The 24,737-nt window shown below is 38.5% G+C and overlaps 1 protein-coding gene across 1 annotated transcript in view; it reads left to right on the forward strand.

Annotated features, from left to right (window-relative positions):
- Positions 1 to 24,737, forward strand: part of ITGA1 (integrin subunit alpha 1) — a 76,052-nt gene that overhangs the window by 18,175 nt on the left and 33,140 nt on the right. Inside the window, exons 2-8 of the mRNA XM_082498125.1 lie at positions 10,580 to 10,700; positions 13,613 to 13,725; positions 14,684 to 14,772; positions 14,866 to 14,980; positions 15,647 to 15,774; positions 21,820 to 21,968; positions 23,684 to 23,834. Of these exons, the coding sequence (XP_082354251.1) occupies positions 10,580 to 10,700; positions 13,613 to 13,725; positions 14,684 to 14,772; positions 14,866 to 14,980; positions 15,647 to 15,774; positions 21,820 to 21,968; positions 23,684 to 23,834 (866 nt within the window). The remainder of the gene's footprint in view (positions 1 to 10,579; positions 10,701 to 13,612; positions 13,726 to 14,683; positions 14,773 to 14,865; positions 14,981 to 15,646; positions 15,775 to 21,819; positions 21,969 to 23,683; positions 23,835 to 24,737) is intronic.

The following is a 24,737-nucleotide window of genomic DNA, read 5'->3' on the forward strand; positions in this document are numbered from 1 at the left end:
TTTGTGGCCTTTTCTAGATTAGGCAGCTGTTTCATGGTTGTTGACGTTCGTAGAAGATTTAATGACCACTGTGCTTATTTGCAGTCCCACATTCTTGTCTGCTTGGATTCCTCAGTTAAAAATGTAAAATGTGTGTTATCCCTGAGCCATATGCTTCAAACTGTCCAACACAAGAAAAGATTCCTTATCACAGTTAACAGTTCACAGGTAGAGACGAGTGAGGGAACAGACTGGCTGAGGCTTATCTTCTCTTTTAGCAGTGAGCAGTCCTGAGTTTCAAACCAGGAGAGCTCTGTACATCTTGGTAGACAGCCCATGCCGTGAGTACCCATGGCAGCGCGTGTTTGAGCCACGCTCAGGATTTCGCTCGTGAGCAGGTCTGAGCTGACCTGTGCCAAGAGGCAGCGCCTGCGACCCCGTGCTCCTGCAGGACAGAGCTGGCGTTCCCGGCGGGCATTTCGCTGCTCTGCAGCTGGGGACGAAGAGGCACTTCCATCTGACCTCGCGGTGTGACAGCTCTAGCATCTGGGGACCATGCATGGTGGAATTCCAGCGTTTCGACAAATATGTGACTTATTTTCCATTACTGCCTGTAGCAATCTCTTGTCAACTATATTCTCACAGGAGTCATTTTTCTGGTTACTGATAGGAGAAGTAGTTCAAAAATCTTGAACAATATTATTGACAATACAACTGATTCATTGCAAAGAACATACGCAATAGAAAAGAGGAATTGTTTGGATTATGGTGATTTTTTTTCAGTCTAAGCTCAATGTCAAGCATTTTTAAACCTTTAAAAATTTGCTTTTGGCCACAGTAGGTTTCATCCCTTACTCTCCAGTTCTGCTATGAGAAAACTGCAAGTATGATTATTTAAATACAAAAGAATCGGTTTAAACTTTACTGGGATACTTAAATTTGTAAAAGCGTTTTCTATCTTAGACTGTTGTAGCATCTCCCTGTGCCATGCAAATGGAGCTCAGTTTTGTAAAAATCTTTTTTATTTACATTTTGCTGGAACCTGTTAGCTATATATAACAAGTTTTTCTGAAAAACAATATAGATCTTTGTGCTAAGAAGCAGTTTAAAATTTAAGAGTTTTCAAGTTCCTGTTGAAATACGGGAGTACATATTGTGAGCACGGAAACATGGAATTACTTTTTATGTAGCCATGACAGAAGAAGCTGGAGCTACATAGTGTTTCCCTCTTACTGTTCTAGAAGATGGCTCAGACAAAGAAAATTAATGTTCTGTTGTGCTCCAGTGAAAATTATCATAGATGGTCTATTAGCAGAAATAACACGAAAGGCGTTCTCTCTACAACTTGACTATACTTTGCAGGTTGATATTTTTTTCCTTTTAACATACACACCTGAAATTTAATTCTGAAGTGTGTCCATCCCTGCTTGGCTCCGGAATTTTTTGCTTGGTCAAGCTCTCTGCTTGCTTTTGGGTTTTGTTTCCCCCCAAATCACTGCAGTTGTATGGGACCAAAGGAAAAGATAGATATTTGTAAGCTTCCGTCTTTTCCCTCCACTGCATTTATTACAGCGTCTGGGATCACAGCTGAATTAATATTGATGCTTTTTATAGACATAAAATATGAGATATTGGCTTTTAGCATGCATGTTGACTGCACGTGTTTTTGCTGTGCTGTGCTGTACTGTACTGTATAAAAACTGGCTTGGATTTAAGTCCTGTGGTGCTCTGCCTAGCTGGGTGTGAGAGAGTCATATCAGGATACTTGCGCTTCCTTTTGGAGGATTTCTTCTCTTCCTAAAGCCTTGAGTGATTCGGCTGAGAGCGAGCCAATGATTATGCTCAGCATAAGGGGATGAAAGACAGGGGTTTGTAGCCATTGTGAAGTAAAGAAATGGAAAAAGTTGTCGCTTCTCAGAATGCCTTTGTTGCCACCAAAGCGTTTCCACCCTGATATTAGCTTTAAGACTGCTGACCTTTGAGAAAAATTACCCAACAATCCCTGAAAATAATTTGGGGGGGAAAATAATTGGGGGTGGGAGGTGGGGGGGGGGAGGGGAGGATTAACAAATAATGATACCAAGTCAGGAAGGCAAAAATAATATCAATTGTCCTTCATCCTGGTGAGGAGATAGTAACACGAGTTTTCAGCTAGGCATTGATCTTGCATCAGTTCTTGGGTTATCACATTTCCCAGAGTGTTCAGAAAGGAATTTCTGTCCTGATGAGTTTTATAGATGAGTGGTTTTGAGTTTAATGGAGTAGACTGACGAAGTCTAGGCTGATCAGATAGGCTGATTTTTTTAATTTTTTTTTTTTTTTGGTGTGCTATGGTTCATGCTCTCTTAAAAGAAAGTAGACTTTTTTAATGTCTAAATAACAGCATACTGGCAATATATCCACCCTCAGGAGTTAATTTTTCTGCAGTGTTTGGCAGTTTTCTCTGATATTTTGACAGAGTATTTATATTTTATTTTTCAAATATAGCTTGCTAGATGGCAAGGGAAAACACAAGTACAAAGCATGGATTCAGAAGAAACTTAAAAATATGTAGACATTGGCATTTGCAGTTCACATTTGACCACTGACAGGTAGTAATTTACTCCAACTCACAGGACCGGACGGTGTGAAAAGTATTCAGTGCTTTCTTTTTCCTTAATCCTATATTAGTATACTGAGATTATGAAATATGTAGGCCATGTTGCATAATGACAAAAGTCGCCAGTCTCTATCTTCTCAAAATAAACCTACTTTGGATGGAGAATAGGCATGACACTTACTGTTGAACACATATCACACTAACAATATTTCTACGAGCCTTCACGTGGTTTTATCATGAGCTTCAACTCTGATATTGTAAAACATAGTTCTGATTCAAGGAGGCATTTAAGTTAACTGATCATTAACCATAATAGAGTGGTGCTATGTGAGGATAGTCACACCATTTTTTTAAACAGGTAGCAATGAGTTTACCTCCTTAACCAGTTGTGCTACCTGTGGCACAATCCAGCTACATCTTCGGGTTGACACATAGGCATAAAGTTGAAGGAACTATTGCTTGAAGTTATTGATGTGATTACATATGCTACAAAAGGTATGGAAGTGGCTTGCTTAAGAATAAAATAAAATTGGGCGTACTTCCTCCTATTATCAAGTGTTGCAGAATTTCATTTCTTAGGAAATCTGAAAAAGAATACTTAGAAATATCTGGGATTATTTCACATAGTAAGAATAATAAGGCTTTGGATACTCAATTAGCATCATACTTATTTAAAAGAAACTGCAAGACTCTTAACCTACTTTACCTTTGATTTAGCCTAAGAGCAACAAAATTAATTGGAAATACCTGAAGAACTATGGCTGTTAGTATGGGAAAAGCAGCCCAGCTAACAGTGTGAAGTCAAATGAAAAATCACTGTGGAAGAAGTGACTTTGGGGCTCGCTAGCGATTTTAATGTGTGTTTCCCACAGCAATAGCTGTACCTGCCTTACCGCGCTGTTTTTGACAAGGCTGCACAGCGGAAAGCTTATAGCAGCAGGACATCAGCCTGCAAAACTGGGATTCAGCATAACTGAGCAAGTAGAAACCTTGTAGAAAAACCAGCTGAAACGTCATACGTCAATCTTCCTATCAACCTAGAGGAATTTTGTGCAGAGGAAAACCTACAGGTCCGTGTGCAGTTTTGGAGAATATTGTGAAGAACGCATTTTTCGTTAGGTTAAAGAGTCCTTGTTTATTCACTTTTAATTAATCTGTTGCTCCTTTTTAAACTTCTGGGGTTTATTTCAGAAAATAACATACATGTTCATTTTAAAGGTATTTTCTGTATGAAATCTGAGTTAATTACAGATAATTATAAATATCTTCTATCTTGAAAAAAAGTCAAGAGATAAAGGGTCCTGGGGGCTTGTACATAAAGCTAGATGATAAAAGTTATAGTGGGATGTTCAAGGAGGAAACGGGTCTTTGATAGCAGAAGAGGATGGGCCTGGAGGGGAACACAAAGATTGTAGGGACTTGAATGGAATTAAGTATTGATGGAAGAACTACATCCAAAAGATGGACTGGAGATCACTGGAGACAAACCAAAGCATTTTCTCGGAGATGTTTCACTTCCATCGAGGTGCTAAATTTGCTAAGCCTCTGTACATCTCTACAAGTCTAGTAGCTGATCTCATGGAGTCTTTTTGTGTGTGACTGCATATTTCTAAGGCTTTTCCTCCCTTCTGTGAGAAACTGCAAAGTGCACCGAATTGTGCCAATGAGAGGACTACTTTCCAAACTCTGAACAAAATAGTTTTATTCTGATGACTGTCAGACGAGCGGGGTACATATTTTTGGTCTCTGCTATTGTATTTCCAGGAGTTTTGCCTATTGCATTGTGTTACTCATTTGGGACCACATTACAAAGCACTGATTCAGTGTATTTTCAGGCTTGACACCGCATTAGAAAGCTATTTTCCAGTACAAGTTATTCAGTACACAACCAGCAAAGGAAGCTTTATTTAATGGGTTGTATAAAGCATTTAATTGGTTTTGAAAAGCATGTGGCTACTGAATCTGGAACCACTTTCAAATATATATTTCTTTGTCTTTTGGGGATATTTATCTACTTTTAATAAGAAGTCTTTTTTTTAATTATTTGGTTTTATTCCAGAAAGTCAGTCTTTTGCTCTTCAAAGGTTAAAGATTAAAGAAAAAATGCTGGGGGCAAAATTATACAAAAGTTCTTTTGTAGCTCTGAAAAGTAAAAGACTTGACTTAAGCAGTACTGAAAAAGTTTCAAAGTTGAAACTTTTTTTTTTTTTTTTTAATATACAGCTTTATTTGAAATACGCTGATATTTAGCCAGCCAGAACTGAATGCAGCAGGAACCCCTACCGCAGCCTCTGTGGCCTTCCGCAATAAGGCCAGAGCTCTGTGGCCCCCGAGCTCACAGACGGCAATTGTACCACATGGGATGTCTGTGACTAAACCTCTTTTTCATAAGACAAGACTGCAGTGACATTATCGCAAATGAAGTAAAAAATAAAATGTGAAGACTCTCCCATTTGCTGGACCAGCAGAGAATCCACCTTCACGTGTTTGAGCCATGATTTCACAAATAGCATTTTTATAGGTATGTCTTTGCAAGCAGATGCGTGTTCACTCTTCCCTTGCCCCCAGCCAGATGCAGTCCGGCCCTGAATCCAAATCCATGGTGTTGTGTTGACGCAGCTAAAAGATCCGGCTTTCAGAGGGTTTCATTTGCTGAGGCTCGGTGCTGCGCTTCCTGAAGGACACAGCTTGTTCTCTTGATGCCGGCTTGATTCCGGCTACCCGAGAGCAGCAGCAGAGGCTTGGACATGCCAACGCGCAGTGGTATCGATTTCCTCAAGTGAAAGAGTTTTCTAATTGCAGAGGATGATACTATTTGCCACCGTTTTGAAAATAAGCCTGTGTGGGAGGCCAAGCCAATGTTCCCAGTCCTGCTCCCTTCACTGAGTCCCTGTCACCAGCATCCCCATTGCTTCCTTTTGTGCCGTTTGCTTCCTATATTTTCTACGATCCCAACCGAGGCAGGTAGTCTTCTGCAGTATCAGCATAAAATGCACTTAAAGGCAATCAGTTATTGCCTTATAAACTAGGACATTCGTCTTAACATCACTTAGCTTTGAGTACATGCACTCAAAGCACTGTTCCGTGTTGCTGTTTTGCAATCCTACGATGTGGTTTGCAGGTCTTCAAAACATCCTTACATCATCATTGCTTGTAATATGTGCTGTACAAGACATTAAAGCAATATTTTATTTATTTTTTTAATTTTATTTTTACAAAAGGACCAGGTATATGAGAACTGCATAAAACATTTTAATTTTATTTTAATCTTCCGCTTAAATTTCTCTATGCTCTTTTATTTTCCAGGATGGAAGCCATCTGATTTTTTTTTTTTTTATGCTGATAACTTTTTTTGAGTTTCCCAATATTTTCCAGTAGTGCATACTTTTGCAAGACACTTCTACTTGGTTTCTGTCCTCCTTGTCTGCACCTGCTTTGTTTCAGTCTCTTCTTGCAAAATGCGGAGGAATTAATAAAGACACCTGAAACGCGATAGCAGTAAGTGTGAAATGCAACAAAAATAACACTTTGACCACATGCTGGTGGGGAGAAGTAGCGTGTAGCCAATGTGTAAGCCCTCTTCAATGCTAAGTGCAAATTTGTCCTTTCTCATTTTTGCAAAAAGTTTTTCTATTTCTCAGAAGAACTGCTATTTAGAGAGGATGCAGTTGTTATTTGCTACAGACCATACACAGATAAAACGTTCTAGCTGAATTTTCTCTCTTCTCTCGGCTAAATCAGTCTTTGTGATGCCATTCATTGTGGGTGATTTGTGGTGATCTAATTTTCATCAGTAAAGAGCCAGGTATTAGGCTTTGTTCTACAGTTCGAGTCATGTTTATACGCATCTGTTCTAGGAAAACAAGGGTGCCTATTCTGGAGTTCTCTGTTTACAAAGGTCAGCGTGGCCAGGCAATATGCACGTGGGCAACTGCCAGGGAAACGTAGTTTTCCACATTTTAGAGGCAGAATAACCAGGCAGACAGCACGATCGTTTGGTTAAAAGATCTCACTAAAAGAAACAGAAAAAAAATTTATTAGTGGCTACTGGACAAGTATGAGCTACTACTCTAGGTTTGCAATAGAAATAATATTTGGGTTGTCGTCTTGGTGACTGAGTGTTAACCTTTCACGTATAGGTACAAACTGTGCTCAGCAAAGAATGCCGCATGCATCAGATAGTGTTCTCTCCTCCGTTTAAATCGGTGAGAGGGACGTTGTCCCAGGTTTTCCACAGTGCCTCCTTTCTTGTAGAACCTGAAGTTAAAAGCTGGAACCTCAGTTTTATCCGTTGATAAACATTTATAGTCTGCATTTCTGATCAGTGCTTTGCTCTGTATTTGTATTCATTCTGTTAATACAACACGAAATAATTCAAAATCCTAATTTAATTTACCTACGTTGTGATTAAGTATATAGTCAAATACTACGTACCTTACCAAAATTATTTTTTTTCTCCTTAATCCCCGTAACTCTCAAAAGAATCCTCTCCAACTTCGCTGTAGCTCTTCTTTTTTCCACTGCTTCTGCCAATAGTCTTTTTAATTTATACACCCAAGTTTGCTAGAAAGAGATGAGAATGTGTGCATCTTAGAAACTGAAAGGTTGGAAGAGTGGAAGCTAGATATTCTTATTAATATAAAGTATCATTTTCACAGCCACAATCAGTGATATTTTTAAATGTTCTGAATTGTCAGCTCATGCACAATGTTCTTTGTACTGAAAAATAAAACAAAATGTGAAAGCTGGGTTGCCATAAATCAGTAGATTATTGTTAACAGTGTAATGTGGGTCACCGTAAACTCCACTTTAACATTTACCATGTGCAGATTTGAATGTATCTTTGACTAGCAAGATTTCCTTTTACAGAATTTGTGGAAAATGTAATAAGATACCTTTAAATCTATTAATTATTTTTAAGTCCATCTTACTCTGCTTATCGTGACCCTTACTTTTAGTGAAAAACATTATGGTCATGATGTTTCATAGCACATGGAAGCCAGAGAAAGTCACGTAATACATTTTATATTAAAATATACCACACAGTTTGTGTATGAAGTCAAACTTCAAAGCATCTGATTTCTGGCTAAAATGGATCAGGAAGAGGAGAGAGCACAAGTATGGTCATACTGGATCAAATCAAGACTGTGTTTTGTCCGGTATCGTGTCTGCAGGAGTACATGTAAGCCAATAGCTAGAGACAAAAAATAACTGAGCAAGCATACAAAATATTCCAGTTTCCAAGTATTTCCAGCTGAGGGGATTTCCTGAACCAGATCTGCATTCTGTACAGTTTGTAACCTGCAGTGGTTTTGTCTTGCATTTACTTACTCGGTTACCCATTGAATACATAATAACACTTAGCTTCCAAAACATCCTTTGTTGAAAAGGTCTACAGGTGTATTCCCCCTGTGTAGAGCCACCTCCTTTTTAATTCTGACCTGTGTGACCTATCATCTAGCTTCTTTTGATTCCTCTAGCTTTATTTTTTTTTAGAAGAATACTTATTATCATTATTGCTGGTTTTAATTTGACCTCACTCAGAAGCACAAGGATTTGGGGGGAGTTAGTATCAAATAGCTGGCATTTTTTGTCTTCTAGTTTGCTTGTTTTAGCATTTCACATTTCGAAACTTTCTGTTACAGCTATGAGGATTAGAAGTGTATTCTTTAAAATTATGAGATTTGAGCATATCACATAACAGACTTGAGAAACTTCAAGACGCTTTAGTGTAGTGAATGCAGAGTAAAAATCACAGTAGTTGTCAATAATGCATCATCGTGAAGAAATTCCTTGTCTGTCAGCAAACGATGGAATGATCATGGAGGGTATCTTGATGGAGTGTACAGAGCGCAGAGTGTACATGTAACCTTTGGTAGCTTTAGGAGAAAGTAAATTGGAAGAGATGAGCTGGAATCTGTGACCTTTAATATTTCATATCATAATATGTTTTAAATTTGGGTGGAAAAAAACATGCCTCTGGAGACCTCTAGAATGATCTCTGTCCATCTTATTCAGAGGCTAAAGTAAATAGACTTCTGAAGATCTTTAAGAGGAAAGTCAACATGGATAGATTTTGCATCTGCCTTTCTTCAACTGGGTAATGAACTTAGACACTTACTTTAGCAGGTGATCTCATTAGAACCATTTCATTGTCTAGGAGGTAGGTTGAGAGTCCAAATGACGTGGTCTGAATCCCACGCATGGTGACAAAAATAATAATAGCAATTATTTTTACTCTGAAATTTAACAAAAGAGGATTGAACTGGTGATGACTGAATTTTTAAAAATCAATTTTGTTGATTTTAATTAGGCTTTGATGACAGAGAGCAGGGGAGGAAAACACCTATTGCACGTGAACAGACATAGCAGAGTTTCTTTAAACATAAACATTTAAGGAAGACAAAAGATGCATGGATTACTTTTCCGGCAAATTATTTCCTGTCAGACCATCAGCCATGAGTTTTTTTCTTATTGTTTGCAACGAATCTTTTCTGAAGAACAAAAGTAAACTCTGTTTTAATTTGTTCGCTTCTTTATATTTCCTGACTCTGACTGGAGGAAGAAAAACTAAAATAACACAAATGAAACTTTTCCTCTTTTGCTGTCCAGTGAGACTGGAAATACCTACTAAGTGATAAATAGTCTTTTGTGATAATTTTACTGCATTAAGCAGGAAGTAAGATGCTGAGAGAGAGAGATTAGCGTTGACCGCTTGGGAGTTTAATTATAGTAACATACTTTCTATGAGAACATCGTCTCAGTGGTGAATAACACAGATGTATTTTAGTAATTATTTTATTTAGATGCTTTGACATGCAGCAAGTATTATGAATTTGAGTATTTTTATGTAGCTGCTAAATGTCAGCAAAAGATCATGAAATGCTTCTTTGAAATGAAATTAGAGTTGTATATAATTGTGTTTTTAAGTAGTCTTGGTGTTCTACAAATTCAATTAAATTGACTATTGTGTATTAAATACACAGCTCTGCAACAGCAGAGTCAGTGGTTGCTTTTCAAACTGACTTCAACAGGACAAAGATGGAAGAGATCACTGTAAGAAATAGGAAAAAAAGAGTAAAGCCTTTTTTATATATATAAATAGTAATTTTGGGCTTCTTAATGAGCCTCACGGTGGGTTACGATTACCACTTCAAGCTGGAGTTTTCACCCTATATACCACATTTTTCTGAAACTTGCTATACAGTAATATTTTTACAGTATTTTCCCTGATAATGATCACCGACTCTAGGGTACGGGAAATCAGTTTTAAGAAACATCTGCTGTCATGACTGATCTCATCATAGTCCAACAACTCCGTTGCAGAGTAACTTTTCCTAAGTGGGTAAATGTTGGATTTCTGCAAATAGGCACATACAGGTGCTTTTGAGATAACAGCATCTGGTTGCATTAAAAACTTATTCTGTGCTTTCCCAAATATGAAAAGTTTACAGGTACCCTAGAATAGAATTAAGAGGAAACTATGTGCTTTTTTTTTCCTCTAATATACCTTAAAATTAAATACATCTGAAAGCTTTTCCTCATTCTTTTCCCATGTGTGTCTTCTGCAAACAGTGGAGAGAGATTTAATTCTCAAATTTATGAAAACTTGAGAACTACTACCTTGAATGAGGGAAGGAAAATTTTGTGTAAAATTCTTACATTAGAAATGCATGGAGTTACAAGGAGTAAAAATAACTAAAATTTTGTTTACTATTAAAGATAATAATATTTTACTTGATCTTATTTGAATTGTGATTTACAAATGAGCGATGGACTTTACAAAATAGGTTTTGGATACAGAAGTCCAGCTGCTAACATCTCTGAATTTAGCTGCATATGTGTGTGAGGAAGTATGTTTTAAATCTCTTACCAGTTGTGACAAATATGCCCAAAATGCCACTTTCAATCCCTGTTTTGTACCCTCAGTTAAGTTAACCTTGATTCCTGAAAAGTCTTGGGGTTTATGCATATTGCTACATATTACATTTTTCTTTAAAGCTCTCTTTCACCTCGTCGGCTCTTCCAATGTTGATGTGAAAAATGCGATGACCTTCAGTGGGCCTCTGGAAGACATGTTCGGGTACACAGTCCAACAGTATGAAAATGAGGAAGGGAAATGGTAAGCTGTTTTTCTTTTCTTGCATGGGAACTCCAAATTGTCAGGTATTCGGTGACCCGGGTGCTATACTATTATTTGTAAGTACGCCCCATACATAAGGGTCAGATTCTGTCAGTCATATTTCTTAAACTAATGCACAGTCCTAAGGAAACCTGGAAAGATTGGGAGACTGAAAGGTTCAAATTTGTATCTACATTTATTTCCTCGAAAACGTAAATGAGTTCACAAACTGGGTAAATGCCCTTGTTGGTGGAGCTGAGAAAGTTTTGTGTTATACCTGAGCCCTCTTTTTTCTGTTTACTGAATAAAATCATTATTTATCTTTTCCTTGTGTTAATGTATTGTCAAGTGAAATTGCTCCCGTTTTATATAACTAATCTGTTTGAGTTTTTTTCTAAAGTTTTCTGTCAGAGGCTGTCTGAACTGAGTTTTTTAACTGGTGGAAAGATTTCCCGGTCAAAATATTCATTAATACAGTACTCTGCCTTCCCTTTTGGAGTGCTAATTCCATCTTGCAATTGGTAATACATTCCCATTTGGGACTTGGGGCCTTCTTCTTAATCTGTCTTTTCCTTCTCATTGTTCTCCTGAATTAGAAGTCGCATTTTGGAGTGCTTACTGGTATCATTGCTTCTTGGTCTTTTGATAAACACCTGCTTACGCTTTTCCCTCGTAAGAGCAAACTTCCCAGGCTGACCACTGGGTTGGTGGACTGAAATAACGATGGAACGGTAAAAGCTTTGGGAATCCTGAGATCTCCATCGTTCTTTACAGATTGCTCTGGTTTTCCCAGAGCTTTCCCAGTACGTGGACATTCTTGGTAAACCCAGGGACGCCCGTGGGCAGCCTGGGATGATGGGCACGTGGCTGTGTGACAGCCAGGTCAGACTGTTGTGTACTGCCTGAGCAATCGTCCCCGCAAGCGCCGGGGCTGCCTGACCCCGAGAGTCTGTCCACCCCCGCAAGGCAGTGGTCACCACCAGCCATAGAGGATGTTCACGGAAATGAAGTTGCGGAGCCTGCTTTTGAAAGTTCTCGATCTTGATTGCCCAGGTTGTAGGATGTTTAAATATTCATCTGCACGAGGGTCGTGGGAGACTGATGATGACCTCCTTTCAGCTAATTGTATCCGTTCCTAGGAGCAGGGATTTTGCAAAATAAGCTATATTGTTGTAAGCTGTCCTGAAACCTTTCCAGAGCAAAAAATAGTACGAGCTGGAACTGGCGACTCTTGCAGTAGCTGAAGGAAGACAGGAATCTAAACTAGTGTGATAGGTCTGAACGTCTCTGAAATTAAACTCCAGAGCTGCGTGACGGTTGTCAAGCTTTTGCGTTGCTCTCAGCATAGCAACGTCCAGAGCAGGAAATCTGTAGCTCTACCATTAAAAATGAATATACAAAGCAGCCTTGTGGTGCTTTATCACCAGCGATAACACTGCCTAGATACCACAGATAGGGCTTTTCAGCAACAGACGTTCTGTAAACCTGACTGTGGTTGTTTCTCAATAAAACTGGGGTGCACTAAAAACAACCGCGTGCAAAAAGACAGAACATCCTTCCAGACCGCTTCTCTCTGTGCATGGGGCTTGCTCCTTCTAGAAAAGAACAGCACCGGGACACGATCCTGCTGAGCATTGGTTACCTCCCATGGGATGTTGGGCACACTCAGCTTCTCTGCAGTGAAGTGGAAGTCAAGGATGTTAGGCTGTGGTGCCTGTTTCTAAGTTTTGGTGTAAAAAATACATAGATTACAGCATATAGCTTGAAAGAGCAGTCAGATCTGATGTATACTTGGAGCATTTTATTTTGCTTTAGAATTAATTAAATTATTATCAATGAAAAAAGCTTAATGGATTGCAATAAGCTGTTCCAGTATGGTGTTTTTAGAAGCGGGATTGGTTACTGGGTTTAAATTCTCTTTTTAAATCTGTAGGCTACATTTTACCTATTACATCATTCTGTTCAAATATCTTCTGCCTAGACTCATTAATTTATGATTAAAGATTGAAATGGCTCTCTCAATAACTCTTCACAATCATCTAAGCGTCCAGTAGCAAATTTTACTGAACTATTACTCTCAATGGCAGGATTTCTGTTTCCAGTGTGTGCTGTGAATTCTAATTTAGTACAAATTCTTCCTTACACATTCAATGGAGCCAGTTGTTATCTGCTGCGTAATGCTAGGCTACTTAGTGTATTTAGTGTAGGTAATAAAGATTTGAGAACAAAAACAGTGTCCATGTCTAAACAGTGTTTTCTGCTGAAAACTGGATTTAGGAGTGGATGCTAATTTGTGGTGCTTACAAAGTACTATATAAGAATAGTGATTTTTGATCACACCAAATTTGGAAAAAAAATAAAAATCCTTAACGTTTTAAAAATTTGAAATTTCTTTTAATAACTTTTAATTGCATTATTTTGCAGTAATAAGTGGAAAAATTACATATTTTACACTGCTGGCTTACGTTACTTAACTGAATTATTCTTCTGGGTGCTTGTGAGCCTCTCCTTTGGCATTTGGTCTCTCAGCATGGAAAATGTATTTTTTTCTAGAATATATTAGAGGTCAAGGAGCTGGTAAACAAAACAGATATCTCCTTCTGTATTGCTTTTAATACTTGTCATCCACCCACCAATATTGCTTTTGTTTTCCACTGGAATTTTTTTAAATGTTATTCTATTGTGTAATTTGGTATATAGGCACATTTCCTTTCTGTGTCCTTTATTAAAGAGGAGACAGAATATCTGCTTTTGCTTGTATCTGAACTAGCATAACAGGTACTTTTCTTGCTCTCCATCCTGTACTCTTTGTGTGGAGTTTGCTGCAGCTGCACTCGCTCTATAAGTTTTATTTGCTGACTTTTGTACCTTTTAAGAAAGAAAAAATTCCAAGTAACTTATTTCATTTGCAGGGTACTTATTGGTTCACCTTTAGTTGGCCAACCTGAGAAAAGAACAGGAGATGTATACAAATGCCCTGTAGGAAGGGACAGCCAATCACCCTGCATAAAACTGAACTTACCAGGTATGAAAGAAAATAAACCTGTGTAACATGGAGAAATAATAAAGGTCAGATCTTAGGAAATTTTTAGCTAATAAATATGCATTAGAATTGTTTCTATAGAGAAAATTTACTTAGTACTGTAGAGCTAAATGTGAAGGAATTTGTGTTTGTAACATCAAAAATAATTTTATTTTAAAGCTTCTCATTGTCCTATGGAAAACATGCTCATAATTTCAGAATGGGCATTTGTATGCGTTATCAAAACTTTATTATTACTGGCATTAATTGACTGTGGTTGGCAGTCCTGGCCATGGAGCCAGAAAGGCCATGCAGCATAGATTCATGGATTACCCTTTCCAAAGCTCTCTGAAGCAAAGAGCCTTCATAATGCCACTGGTAAACTTTTGATGACAACGTAACTAGCCAGAACCAGGCTGATGCATCTTAATATGATACAGGTAAATATTAATAATTTTCTGGCTCATGTCAAGAGATACGCAATGTGGACAGGAAGAGACTTCCTGTTAATATGAATTTCACTAAATACACCTGTTGTGGTATTTTTTATCTCCTCTTTTCTCTTGAAAACCTAAATACCAGTAATGTAAAAGCTGTTAAGTCATTTATAGCAGACCAGGGTAAAAAATGAATGTTTGTTTTCTAATTAACAAAGCTGTGTGAACAGTAATCTCTTGCTTTCATGACGTGCTGTTATTTTTACTTTTTTTTTTTTTTTTTGCGGTTCAAGAAACTATTTGAGACAGCAACCCAGACGAATTTTCTGGGATCAAAGCCAGTCTCAGAAATTTTTCTTGATTGTTGCAATTGAAGAAGGAGGAGGAAGGGTGCTAAAATATTTGATGAAACCAGTGTCAGTCTGGGGTTTATTTTAGAAGCTGGAAGCTGGATGCTAGGGGATATATACTTTAACATTTTGTTTTCATGTTCCCAAATACTTAACATTTTAATCTATTTATAGCTTCTACTTCAGTTCCTAACGTCGTGGAAGTAAAAGAAAACATGACTCTTGGAACAACCCTAGTGACTAACCCAAAAGGAGGCTTTCTGGTAAGAAAGGACTTTTTGCCAATTTTAAAAGAAGTCTGTTTTTTTTGTCAGGTGCCATAACAAAAGCATTTCACCCTTTTTCATCTTTTAAAGGCATGTGGACCACTTTATGCTTATAAATGTGGGCGTTTGCATTACACAACTGGAGTTTGTTCTAATGTCAGCTCCACTTTTGAAACCATCGAGGCAATTGCTCCATCTGTGCAAGGTACGCATGCCACAGGAATTCTCTTGTGTGTCTGAAAATACAAAGAGCCAAACAAGACAAATGTATACACATAGGCATACCAAAAAGTATAAACTGCTTAACTTAGCTACCAGCATTACCAAGTTAAGTAAATGTTTTCATTGTCCGTATATAACCTAAATTCTTGCTACTTTTGGAATTTATCTTGGTATAAACAATCACTAGACTGCTATGTAACATCCAAACACAATTGCTAAAAATAGTTGCTTATGTTTTTTACTTATGGCCAAAAGACTCTTTTTAAGTAATGATGGCATTTTAAGACCTAACACAAACCCAGTTTCGTCATATAGATAAAAATCTTAAAGACCCGGTGCTTTGAAAAAAACAAAGAGGAACAGATTGACATTGAAGAAGGTACGGGTCACTAGTAAATACTCCAGTTAGATGATCTTCTAATCCCATTCTTAAATTTCTGCTTACAAGAAAGTGCCTTGCTGATAAATGGAACATAAACAATGTAAAACATGATGCAAAAGTTGACATATGACTGTTGGCGTCGAACGTGTCAGTTCAGCCCCGTGGCAGAAGGACATGCATTTGTTACTAATCACAAAACCAACGGGAGCTGTGAGATATATGTGATCCTTGTTAGTATCAATTCTCACGTGGCAATTTTTGTTGCAGAGTGTAAAAGCCAGCTAGACATTGTCATAGTCCTCGATGGGTCCAACAGCATTTATCCATGGGAGAGTGTCACAGCCTTTCTAAACAGCCTGCTGAAAAACATGGATATAGGTCCTCAGCAAACACAGGTAACATGGTAGATATTTTATGGTTGTTTAATTTGCGAGAGAAAAAAGGATTTACAGGAAATGGGATGACAGCGTCATCTATGGAGCTCTTCAATTACAAGAATTTACAGCAATGGGATGCTAAAATAAAATAGCTGAAACCACAACTAAATCAGTGTCTGTCGCCAAGTAGCAATGTCAGGAGGCTCTCCCTCCCCCCACCACTCAGGCGGTCTGGAGAAACTGACTTCCTAACCTAGAGACAAAAGTTAAGTGCATTAAGTGAGGCCGTTTGAACATTGTCCTTTCCCACTTCCTTCCTCTCCACAACAACTTCTTGTCTTCTTTTGTACTTCATAGCACAAAGGTCATTTCTGCTCCTCCGAGCCGCACATGCACGGTTCAGACAGCCTTCAATTATAAGCTTTTTGGAGCAGCGTTCAATGTTTTGTACTGTGCGGCATTGAGGGTACGGCTTCTAAACATTTGAAATCATAATTAACGACTGGCTGTTAAGCCACATGTTATTAATGGCAGAAGCTGCATTTATATAATAAGTGGAGAGGGCCAAATTCCCAGCTGCTATAAATCAGCTCGGTTCCACCAGAATTAACGGAACTACAACCAACTACCCCAGCTGAGGATCTGACATATGTTTCATAGTCTGCTGAACAGAGTATGTAAATAGCAATTCCAGCAGATCTTGGGGAAGGGGGAAACACGGACACTGGGATACACTTTAGCTCAGCAAGCTTTATTAACAGCAATGGAAGAAACACGCTCTTCCTTTCACTTCGCCCTTTTCTCCCTCCCAAAGTCAAGGATTTTCTGGGATCCTGTAGGATATTTGGTATGCTGCAGGCCAGTACTTAGTGTTTTTGCTGCTTCAGGTTAGCTCCTAACGTTCCGCTCCTGCCCTCGCGAAGGAGACTGTGAGAAGGTGTAAAGGATACATCTGTCTTCAGAGAGCATCCCTGTCATTTTCCGAGTTAATTGGGGTTTGTGAGTTAACCACCCAAATCCCCTGTTGAACGCTGAACACTGGCTGATACAGTTATTACTTATAAACTGTCAACTTTACAATCACGTCCTGTTATTTTAAACACACTGTTCTTCCAGATATTATGAGGAAGAAGGAAAAACACTTTGTCAAATTTAACAGAAAGGAAAAAAAAAAAAAGAAAATTCTTCCTGGTCCCTTAGGCTGCTGATTACTCAAACATGTCCACCTTGGGAAAATAGTTAAACCTGAACTTCCTAGTACAGGGCAATGGCTGCATGGAAACCATCACTGCCTTCTGCTCAAAGGGCTTCGTGGGAATAGTACACAGGGCAATCAACTCTACTGCAGCCTCACCTCTCTTCCTCACCCTGAAATTCCTAAATTTTTACATTGCCACACCTCTGTTATGTTTGTTTTTGGAATCCTGCCTCGTCTGTGTGGCTCGACTCGCGCACAAAAGGTCCCTTGCTGGCCGGCACTCCAGCAGCCCGCCATCTCCACCTACAAAATCCGTTCTGCCCACGATTTGGCACAGCTACCCCTCTTCTCACACGTACACTTATTCACTTGAGAACGTCATCTTTGGCATCTGGTTGCTAAAGAGCAGAAACATTTGAGAGGGAGATAAGAATGGGATAAGGGTGAGAGAGGCTGAAAAACTGGAAAGAGAAGGCAAAAGCTAGTTAGAATTTTCTGGGTTCCTCTTACCTTCCCCTGTCCCCAGAGCATATCCCATCCCTCTCCTCTCCTCCAAGCCCCCTGCTCGGAAACCCCGTCACAGCCAAAGGTAGTAACGAGTTTATACCACCTCCTCCACCCACACTGTCTCCTTTCTCAGAAACTGTGTTTAAATGTCTGTTGAATGGGGAAGAGGGGAAACAACAGAGCAGGCTTATTTCTCCCCTCTCCTCTGGGAGCACAGAATAGAAATGAAGGAACAATAGTATACTTTCTGTCTGTTTAAATTCATTTTTCCATATTCGTTTTTGGGGGATTGTTGGGCATGTGGAAATCAGTGGACTTTCACTACTTCAGATTGTTTTCCTCTTGCACAGTAAAGGAATGAGGTGATTACAGAATAACTCCTTAGCAGCTTGGGTGTGACTTGTTCAAAACCGTGTTTTGATTAGAGGCTTGCAAGATATTTTTTTTCCACTTACCCGCTCCATGAACAATGGTCACTAGATTTATGGTAAGTCAGAAGCGAAATTCCTCAGTGTCCCATGTTTGGCAAATCTGAAAGTGAAAGCCAGAAAATTCAGATGCAAAAAGTTGAAGTTTCTGGTGTAATTTTTTCAGTAGTATTTCCTTCACTTCCTCTTTCCGTTCTCCAGAAAATCCACACCACCGTACTGATGGTTAAGCTACATATCCTGAGTTTAGGGATAGAAGTAAAAGGAAAGTGAAAAAGGAAGAAGGAATTAAATGAGAAAAAATGGTATAAGTAGGAACAAAACATTTCTCCCAGCCTTATTCCACATTTTAATGTAAATGCAAAGCAAGATAGTTGTTTGTTTTTTTTTAATATTTGTTAAACTTTTGTAGAGATAATTGTCTTTTTAATAGGGTGGGGTTTTTAATTCTTTACATATAAGCAACTTTCCGTGATAGAAGAATATCAAAAGACAAAGGAGAATACTTTGGTATGTTCAAGTCCAGCTTTAAAGCTATGTTGGAATGGCCTTCAGAAATTTTCAGGCAGGTTTTCTTTCTCCATTAATATATGATATAGGCAGTTATAGGTACCTTATTATATCTCCAAAGGGACTGTATCAGTAGTCTAATAAGTCCTGCCGTGTCATTCATACCTTATGATCAGTTTTATTTCCAGTCTGAAGTGTATTAAAGAGGTATTAAAAAGATTCAGGATGAAAAAAAGACCTTTGCAATAGTTTACAAGTAATTTCTGTCTGAGTCCCTGGGAGCAAACAAAATGTAGCAGAATTAATTCAGTTTTGCTTTGATTCAGGTATCTTTAGCAACCTCTCCATATGATAAAATGTGTCATCAATTAGTGCTTCCCAAGGCATCTCTGCTTTTTTTTTTACATTAAATATGATTTAAGTACAACCACAAAGATTTCCAATTTTCCTCCACAGCCCAGTGGTGGAAATCCTAGGATATCATCTCCATGTAAATGATTTTCCTTTCCTTTTTTTTTTTTTTTTTTTTTCTTGGTTTTATCGAATAGATTAGCTTAATAATTTATGGGGAAAGCCAGAATGTACTTTCCAAATAAGGGGCTGTATTCACTTATAGAACAACAATAAATAATTGCTCTCAGAAATGTTTTGTCCCGAAGCAGAACAGTCCTTCACTTGCCTGTTCTCTTGTACAACACTTTTTCACAGGAACTGGGGACAATTAAAGAATTATTCCCTTGTGTAATATAAAAGCCATGGAATGCTAGGGAAGGGAACATACACTTAGGAATTGCAAAGATGTTCAATAGATTATGGTCAGTAATGCTGGGAAAAATATTAGGTTTTCTGGAATAAAGCAGAATTACATCCTTCTGTGTAGTACTATTGCATTTTCCCAATTTAAATTAAACAAGCAAATCAAAACATGTAACACCTATTAGTATCATTCTTAGGGGCTTGCTGAAGTTATGCAGTTTGAGCAGGTTTATTGTCCCATAAAGGCACCTTTGCATCACGTAGATGTATCATTTATAGTTTTCCATTAGATTAAAAGGCTGGAAAAGCTGAAAACTTCATTGCTATCTAATAGAATATAATTCTAATTTTACAAGGTAGAATTGATTCTGTGATTCTGTAGGAGACTGGAACATGCAGCCTAGTAGTATTTTGTTTGTTCTGGGAAGCTATTTGTTACCCTTTTTTGAGGAATGGCTCATCTTTGATGCCACAAAATATGTATAACAGCAATAGAAAATATGTAGATCAGTGTTCTCAAAGCTAGTGCGAAGGAAGGGTCCCACAGAACAATTGTATCCCATAAGATAACCACATGCCCCCCTTCCTTCCTGATATACAAGGTATGCAACACAGTGCAGTTTTCCAGACTCAGATGTTCTTCCCATGCACTTCCTGAGAAGGAAATGCTCAAAATGTTTACTTGCTGTGATCATGGACATTTCCTTTCAAATAGGAAATGATACAAGTCAATGTCAGCCTGTAATCTTCTTAGGAAAACGACAACACCAACATTGGTCTTTAGAATCATGAAAGACTAGCAGATACTTCTCACCCTGGCAGCAGTCAATAGTTGATTTAATCCTTGGTATCAATGAAGGTCTCAAAGCTGTAAGAAACGAGGCCATGAATACACAGCAGCGGGCTCCCTGGTGTGCAATAGTCTCTGGCTACATTTTCGCATGGTCCTAGAGTGCTTGAGGCACTCCTCTTCCTCCAAAAGACCAAACATTATGAAAAACTCTTGTTTATCACCAGTTAATGGCAGTCTCTTCAAATGACTAGCAGCATCCTGTTCAGATTATGCCGTATGCCATTTTAGATGCACGCCACAAAATAATTGTCTTGGAGGGAATAGGTTAAAAATATCATCTTCAGCTTGGGGTTTAGCTGGTGCCACATGACTGCTGTGATCGGTAATACAGCCTGTGCCCCAGCCTGTTGTGTAAACACTCTGCAGGATTAACAGGCTCCTCTGGATGCTCTGGGCTGCAGGTGGAGGATGGCATGCCTCTGAGAGAGAGAATTACAATGTCTTAAAAGGGAGCAACTTGTCGTAATTTTGAATTTGCATCAATTCTTCCAGATTTTGTTGTATTTTCAAAAAGATACAGAAATAAAGTGGGATAGATTTAGCTACCGCATACCATTATAATTATAGTCCCATAATTGTAGGTAACTAGCTTTTCATAATGATCGTGATATAGATGTTTAGTATCAAATATTTATCCAACTCTAAGCCTTCTACTACGAGCAAACAAACATTGTGCAGAATCAGACAGGCTATGAAAGTACCTCAAAAAACACCTATAAAGCAATTGCAAGGTACATACTAAGCCACTTCTAAAATAATGTGATGGCATAAACATCCCAGAGGACTTATTGATCTTCAGTACCTAAATGCTAGAGTGCTTTTAATAATAAATGAGTGAGACATAAATATGCCATGTAATTCTGCATTATCCTAAATAACACCTCTAAATTGCCATGTGTAACATAAAATTGAAATATGCTAATGGAACATTGTGTGGAATCTTCCCAGTAAAAGCTGTCAGGAACCTGCCAAAACATTAAAAATGACAGAGATGAATGAGAGAAATTAATTAATATTTAAGAATATTGCTCATCTTTTTATTCCACACTTGTTTTTGCAGCAGGTTCCCTCAGGCATTTGTGGTTGGGCTCCAATCCCGTGCATTGAATTTTTGCACAAAGACTTGTCCTGCTGAGGTCATCTAGAGTCTTTCCATCATCCTCCCCCATCCCAGAAGCCACCATTTTATTCACATTGTCCCCTCTGGCACTTGCCAGGTGTCTTACTTCAGCTTACCTCCTGCTGGAAGAACAGCCATGGCCTGAACTGCCCTGCTGTCTTCATCGAGATAGGGGTACTTTGGTCTTCCACTCACTCTGAGAGCCTACATTTGTCATTGCAGTGCTGTTTATGGACGAGGTTTAGGTAAATAAACTATCAATCAGATGTAGGAATATTGCATTTGGGTAGAAGGAAGAGGACTGTGAGTGAACCATGGCCTTGTATCCTATAAATAAGACTATTTTGAGAAGTGGTGACTGGTGGTTAGGGCATTGGTCTGCCTGGGCCTGGAGGAGAGCAGAGCTGCGGCACAGATTACCGCAAGTCAGGAAGAGCAAGGAGTTGAGCCTGCTTTTGGCTTTGTTCCTATTTTTAATAAAAGCAATTTAGAAACTTCAAAATGTTCTGTGGGATTGAGTGTCTTCTAGACAGTCTTGTTCAAACGCTTATAGGTGTTTTGTACCGAGGGAAACACACAAAGTTCACTTCTTTTCCTGGCTGTAAGTACAGATCAGTATTAACCCCACTGCAGGAGACACAGATGTCTTCCTTAAGGGTAGCTGATTTTTAACATGAACTGTGTATTTCAGGTTGGAATTGTCCAGTATGGACAGACCGTAGTCCACGAATTTTTCCTGAATACATACTCGACAACAGAAGATGTGATGGCTGCAGCCACGAGAATACGCCAGCGGGGTGGCACGCAAACTATGACAGCCCTGGGAATAGACACGGCAAGGTACGTTCACAAAATATTGTCCTGCATATGGTAGAAACAAACACAAACAGATACAGTGACGGTTCTGATTTTATAAATTAAAAATATGATGTGGTTGACATCTGACTTCATTTTAGCTAAGCAAACAAAATTTAGGAGGAAGGTGGATAAACACTCTGTCCAGCATCTACGGCAGTTGTATATGGCACCCTGAAAAGGCAGGAGGAAATGGGGAAAGAGACAAGGAGCAAGGTTGTAGTCCTAAGCAAAGGGCTGACAATCTTTGATGTCCACACAGAGCAGGTAGGAGCTGTGTGTGTAGAAGGATGAAGGAAATTTAAGTTTTTCAGAGGAAACAGGAAAACACAGAACTTTTTAATGTTAATTCGTCTTCATTCTGAAGTTAAGATTATTATGGGGTTTGAGCCCACACTTGTCAGAAAGTCTAGAAATTTTATATCCAAAGTCTTTGAAGCTTCAGGATCACTGGGAGATTAAAGATCTATTGTAGAAATAGCATTATTGAGAAATGCTTCTTTTATGAGAAAAATGAAATCTGACTTTTGTAGAACGGACAGTAAATGCAAAACTCAGACACTTTCAAACTGTACAATGTTGTCCTGGTATTTTTTTTTTCTTCTCTACTTTTCTTTCAGACATGACAACATGACTTTGTTCTGTAAAAGACTGCATCCGCCTTTTCCAAACAACCATTTAGTGAAATATGCAGCATCTTTCTGATTTATTATTTGGTTATCTGACCAAGGTTTTGTTGATATAATGTCTTAAATCTAATAAAATTCTTACATCTTCACCAGTAATGTTTTCCTTAGATACAAGTAGGAGCTTGAGGGCAACTGAACAAGTTCATACAAGCAGAGCCAGATGGGAATTGCCAAATACTCAGAAACCACATGTGGTTCAGAAAGTCCCCCAGAAAGCCCACAAACTATTGCAGGCTTATATACACAGAAACTATCAGCAAAAGCTTCCTCTGCTCCTCCATCCACTTTTAGCCACCATCAGCAGTAGATCTCAGCTTTCACTTGTGGCCAGTCTTAGAGTTCTGCAATATTCTTTTAAAAAGAGGAAGGCCTGTTTCCTTCCCTCTTCTCCAGAGCTCTAATGCACCCTCACCTTTTCTGGTCCCCTCCAGAGTATGGGTGAGCAGCTGCCAAAACCCTCAGTGCCCATTTGCCCATCTGCGGCTGTAGAATTCAACTGGTCACCTCCACCTGCCTCCACCCACCTGCAACTTACTTCCACCACATCCCCAATACCCACTTTTACTGTAGATGCGCAGAGGTGTGCTGGTAAATGAGTAAATACTTTGACCACTTGAAGTGCTGCTGTAGGGTGGAAATAGGTTGGGTTTTTTGTGGGGGGGTTTTGGGATAGGGCAGTGTTGGTTGGGTTTTTTTAAGCTGCCAAAAGCTGCTTTAAGGTGCCAGAAGTTTATTTGGAGAGGGGAAGAACTCTTCACTATCCAGCATTGTATTTTCTGTTGCTCTCGAATGAATAATGAATGAATGCTTATGAAATTCTTTGGCTGTGAACTGTCATGTAACGTCCAATAGTTGTTTGTATTTCTTCACGTTTAATATTAATCTCCTCTTCCTGCTTCTTAGTTAATATAAAGTCTTACACTTTATGGTTGACTTGGTTGACTATGCAAATACGATGCATGTGCTAAATGCTGACATTGCCTTTCTCCAAACGCTTTATGCTCCCTTTAGGAAAGAGGCTTTTACTGAGGCTCGTGGCGCACGAAGAGGAGTACAAAAAGTAATGGTTATTGTGACTGATGGGGAATCACATGACAACTACAGATTAAAAGAAGTGATTGATAATTGTGAAGATGAAAACATTCAGAGATTTGCTATTGCTGTAAGTGGTATTTAATGGGAAAATTCAGAATCTTAAAAGCGTGTTTCATCTTCCAAATGTAATTTCTGTTTAAAAAGTTCCTTTCACAGAACCTTTATGGGAATATAATCATTTCAGAGAGGAAGAAAAGAAAGAAGCTGAAAAAAACTTTAAAATTTGCTTTCTGATTTTATAGCACATAAGAAAAAGCAATCTATCTGTCTTCCTGGTGATGACAGGCGTGTGTGCATGTGCAGAAAAAGGAGAAGGAGTTTGAGGGGCAGTATAAAATCAAATCCTTTCTGTTAAGAGCAATATTGAACAGAGTGGATTAATTCAAGTCTTCTGAGCAATTTCTATAGACACATTACCTACTGTAAAAAAAAAAGCGAATATAAACCATCAATAAAAAACACGTTTATTATGGCTGTTCTATGTTCTGGTATTCTAAAGCTATCGTTTTCATGTTGAGCAAACTTAATAGCTGAATGAGAGGATGAACATGATGGAGGTTAACCCATATCAAGAAATACGGAAACATTAATGATAGATTTGGTGTGAACTCTCCCCCATATTTGTGTATTCTACACTCAGATAATCTGTTTTCTCTCATTAATTTTTAACTTCCGTTGGATTGTTGCTTCTCTTTGTTTTGGTACAATGAGGTGGTATGGAACTATAAAACTTCAAGAAAGTGGTTATCTTTAAATTAAAGAAAAACATAAAACCAAAATTGAATCCAGCAGCACACAAATCCTCAGTGTTTTCCTTCATAAAGCTAGAGATCATTAAAGAAAAATTTGTCCTTGAAGATGCAATAATTTTAGTAATAAAATCCCTGTCTAGAACCAAATTTTAATTGCTCCAGTGTCCAGGAATGCTAGAACATGGGAGTTTGTTTTTTATTTCCCTCTCAAAGCAAGT

Source organism: Vanellus vanellus (genome assembly GCF_965231255.1).
Source record: "Vanellus vanellus genome assembly, chromosome: Z".
Classification (NCBI taxonomy): Eukaryota; Metazoa; Chordata; class Aves; order Charadriiformes; family Charadriidae; genus Vanellus; species Vanellus vanellus.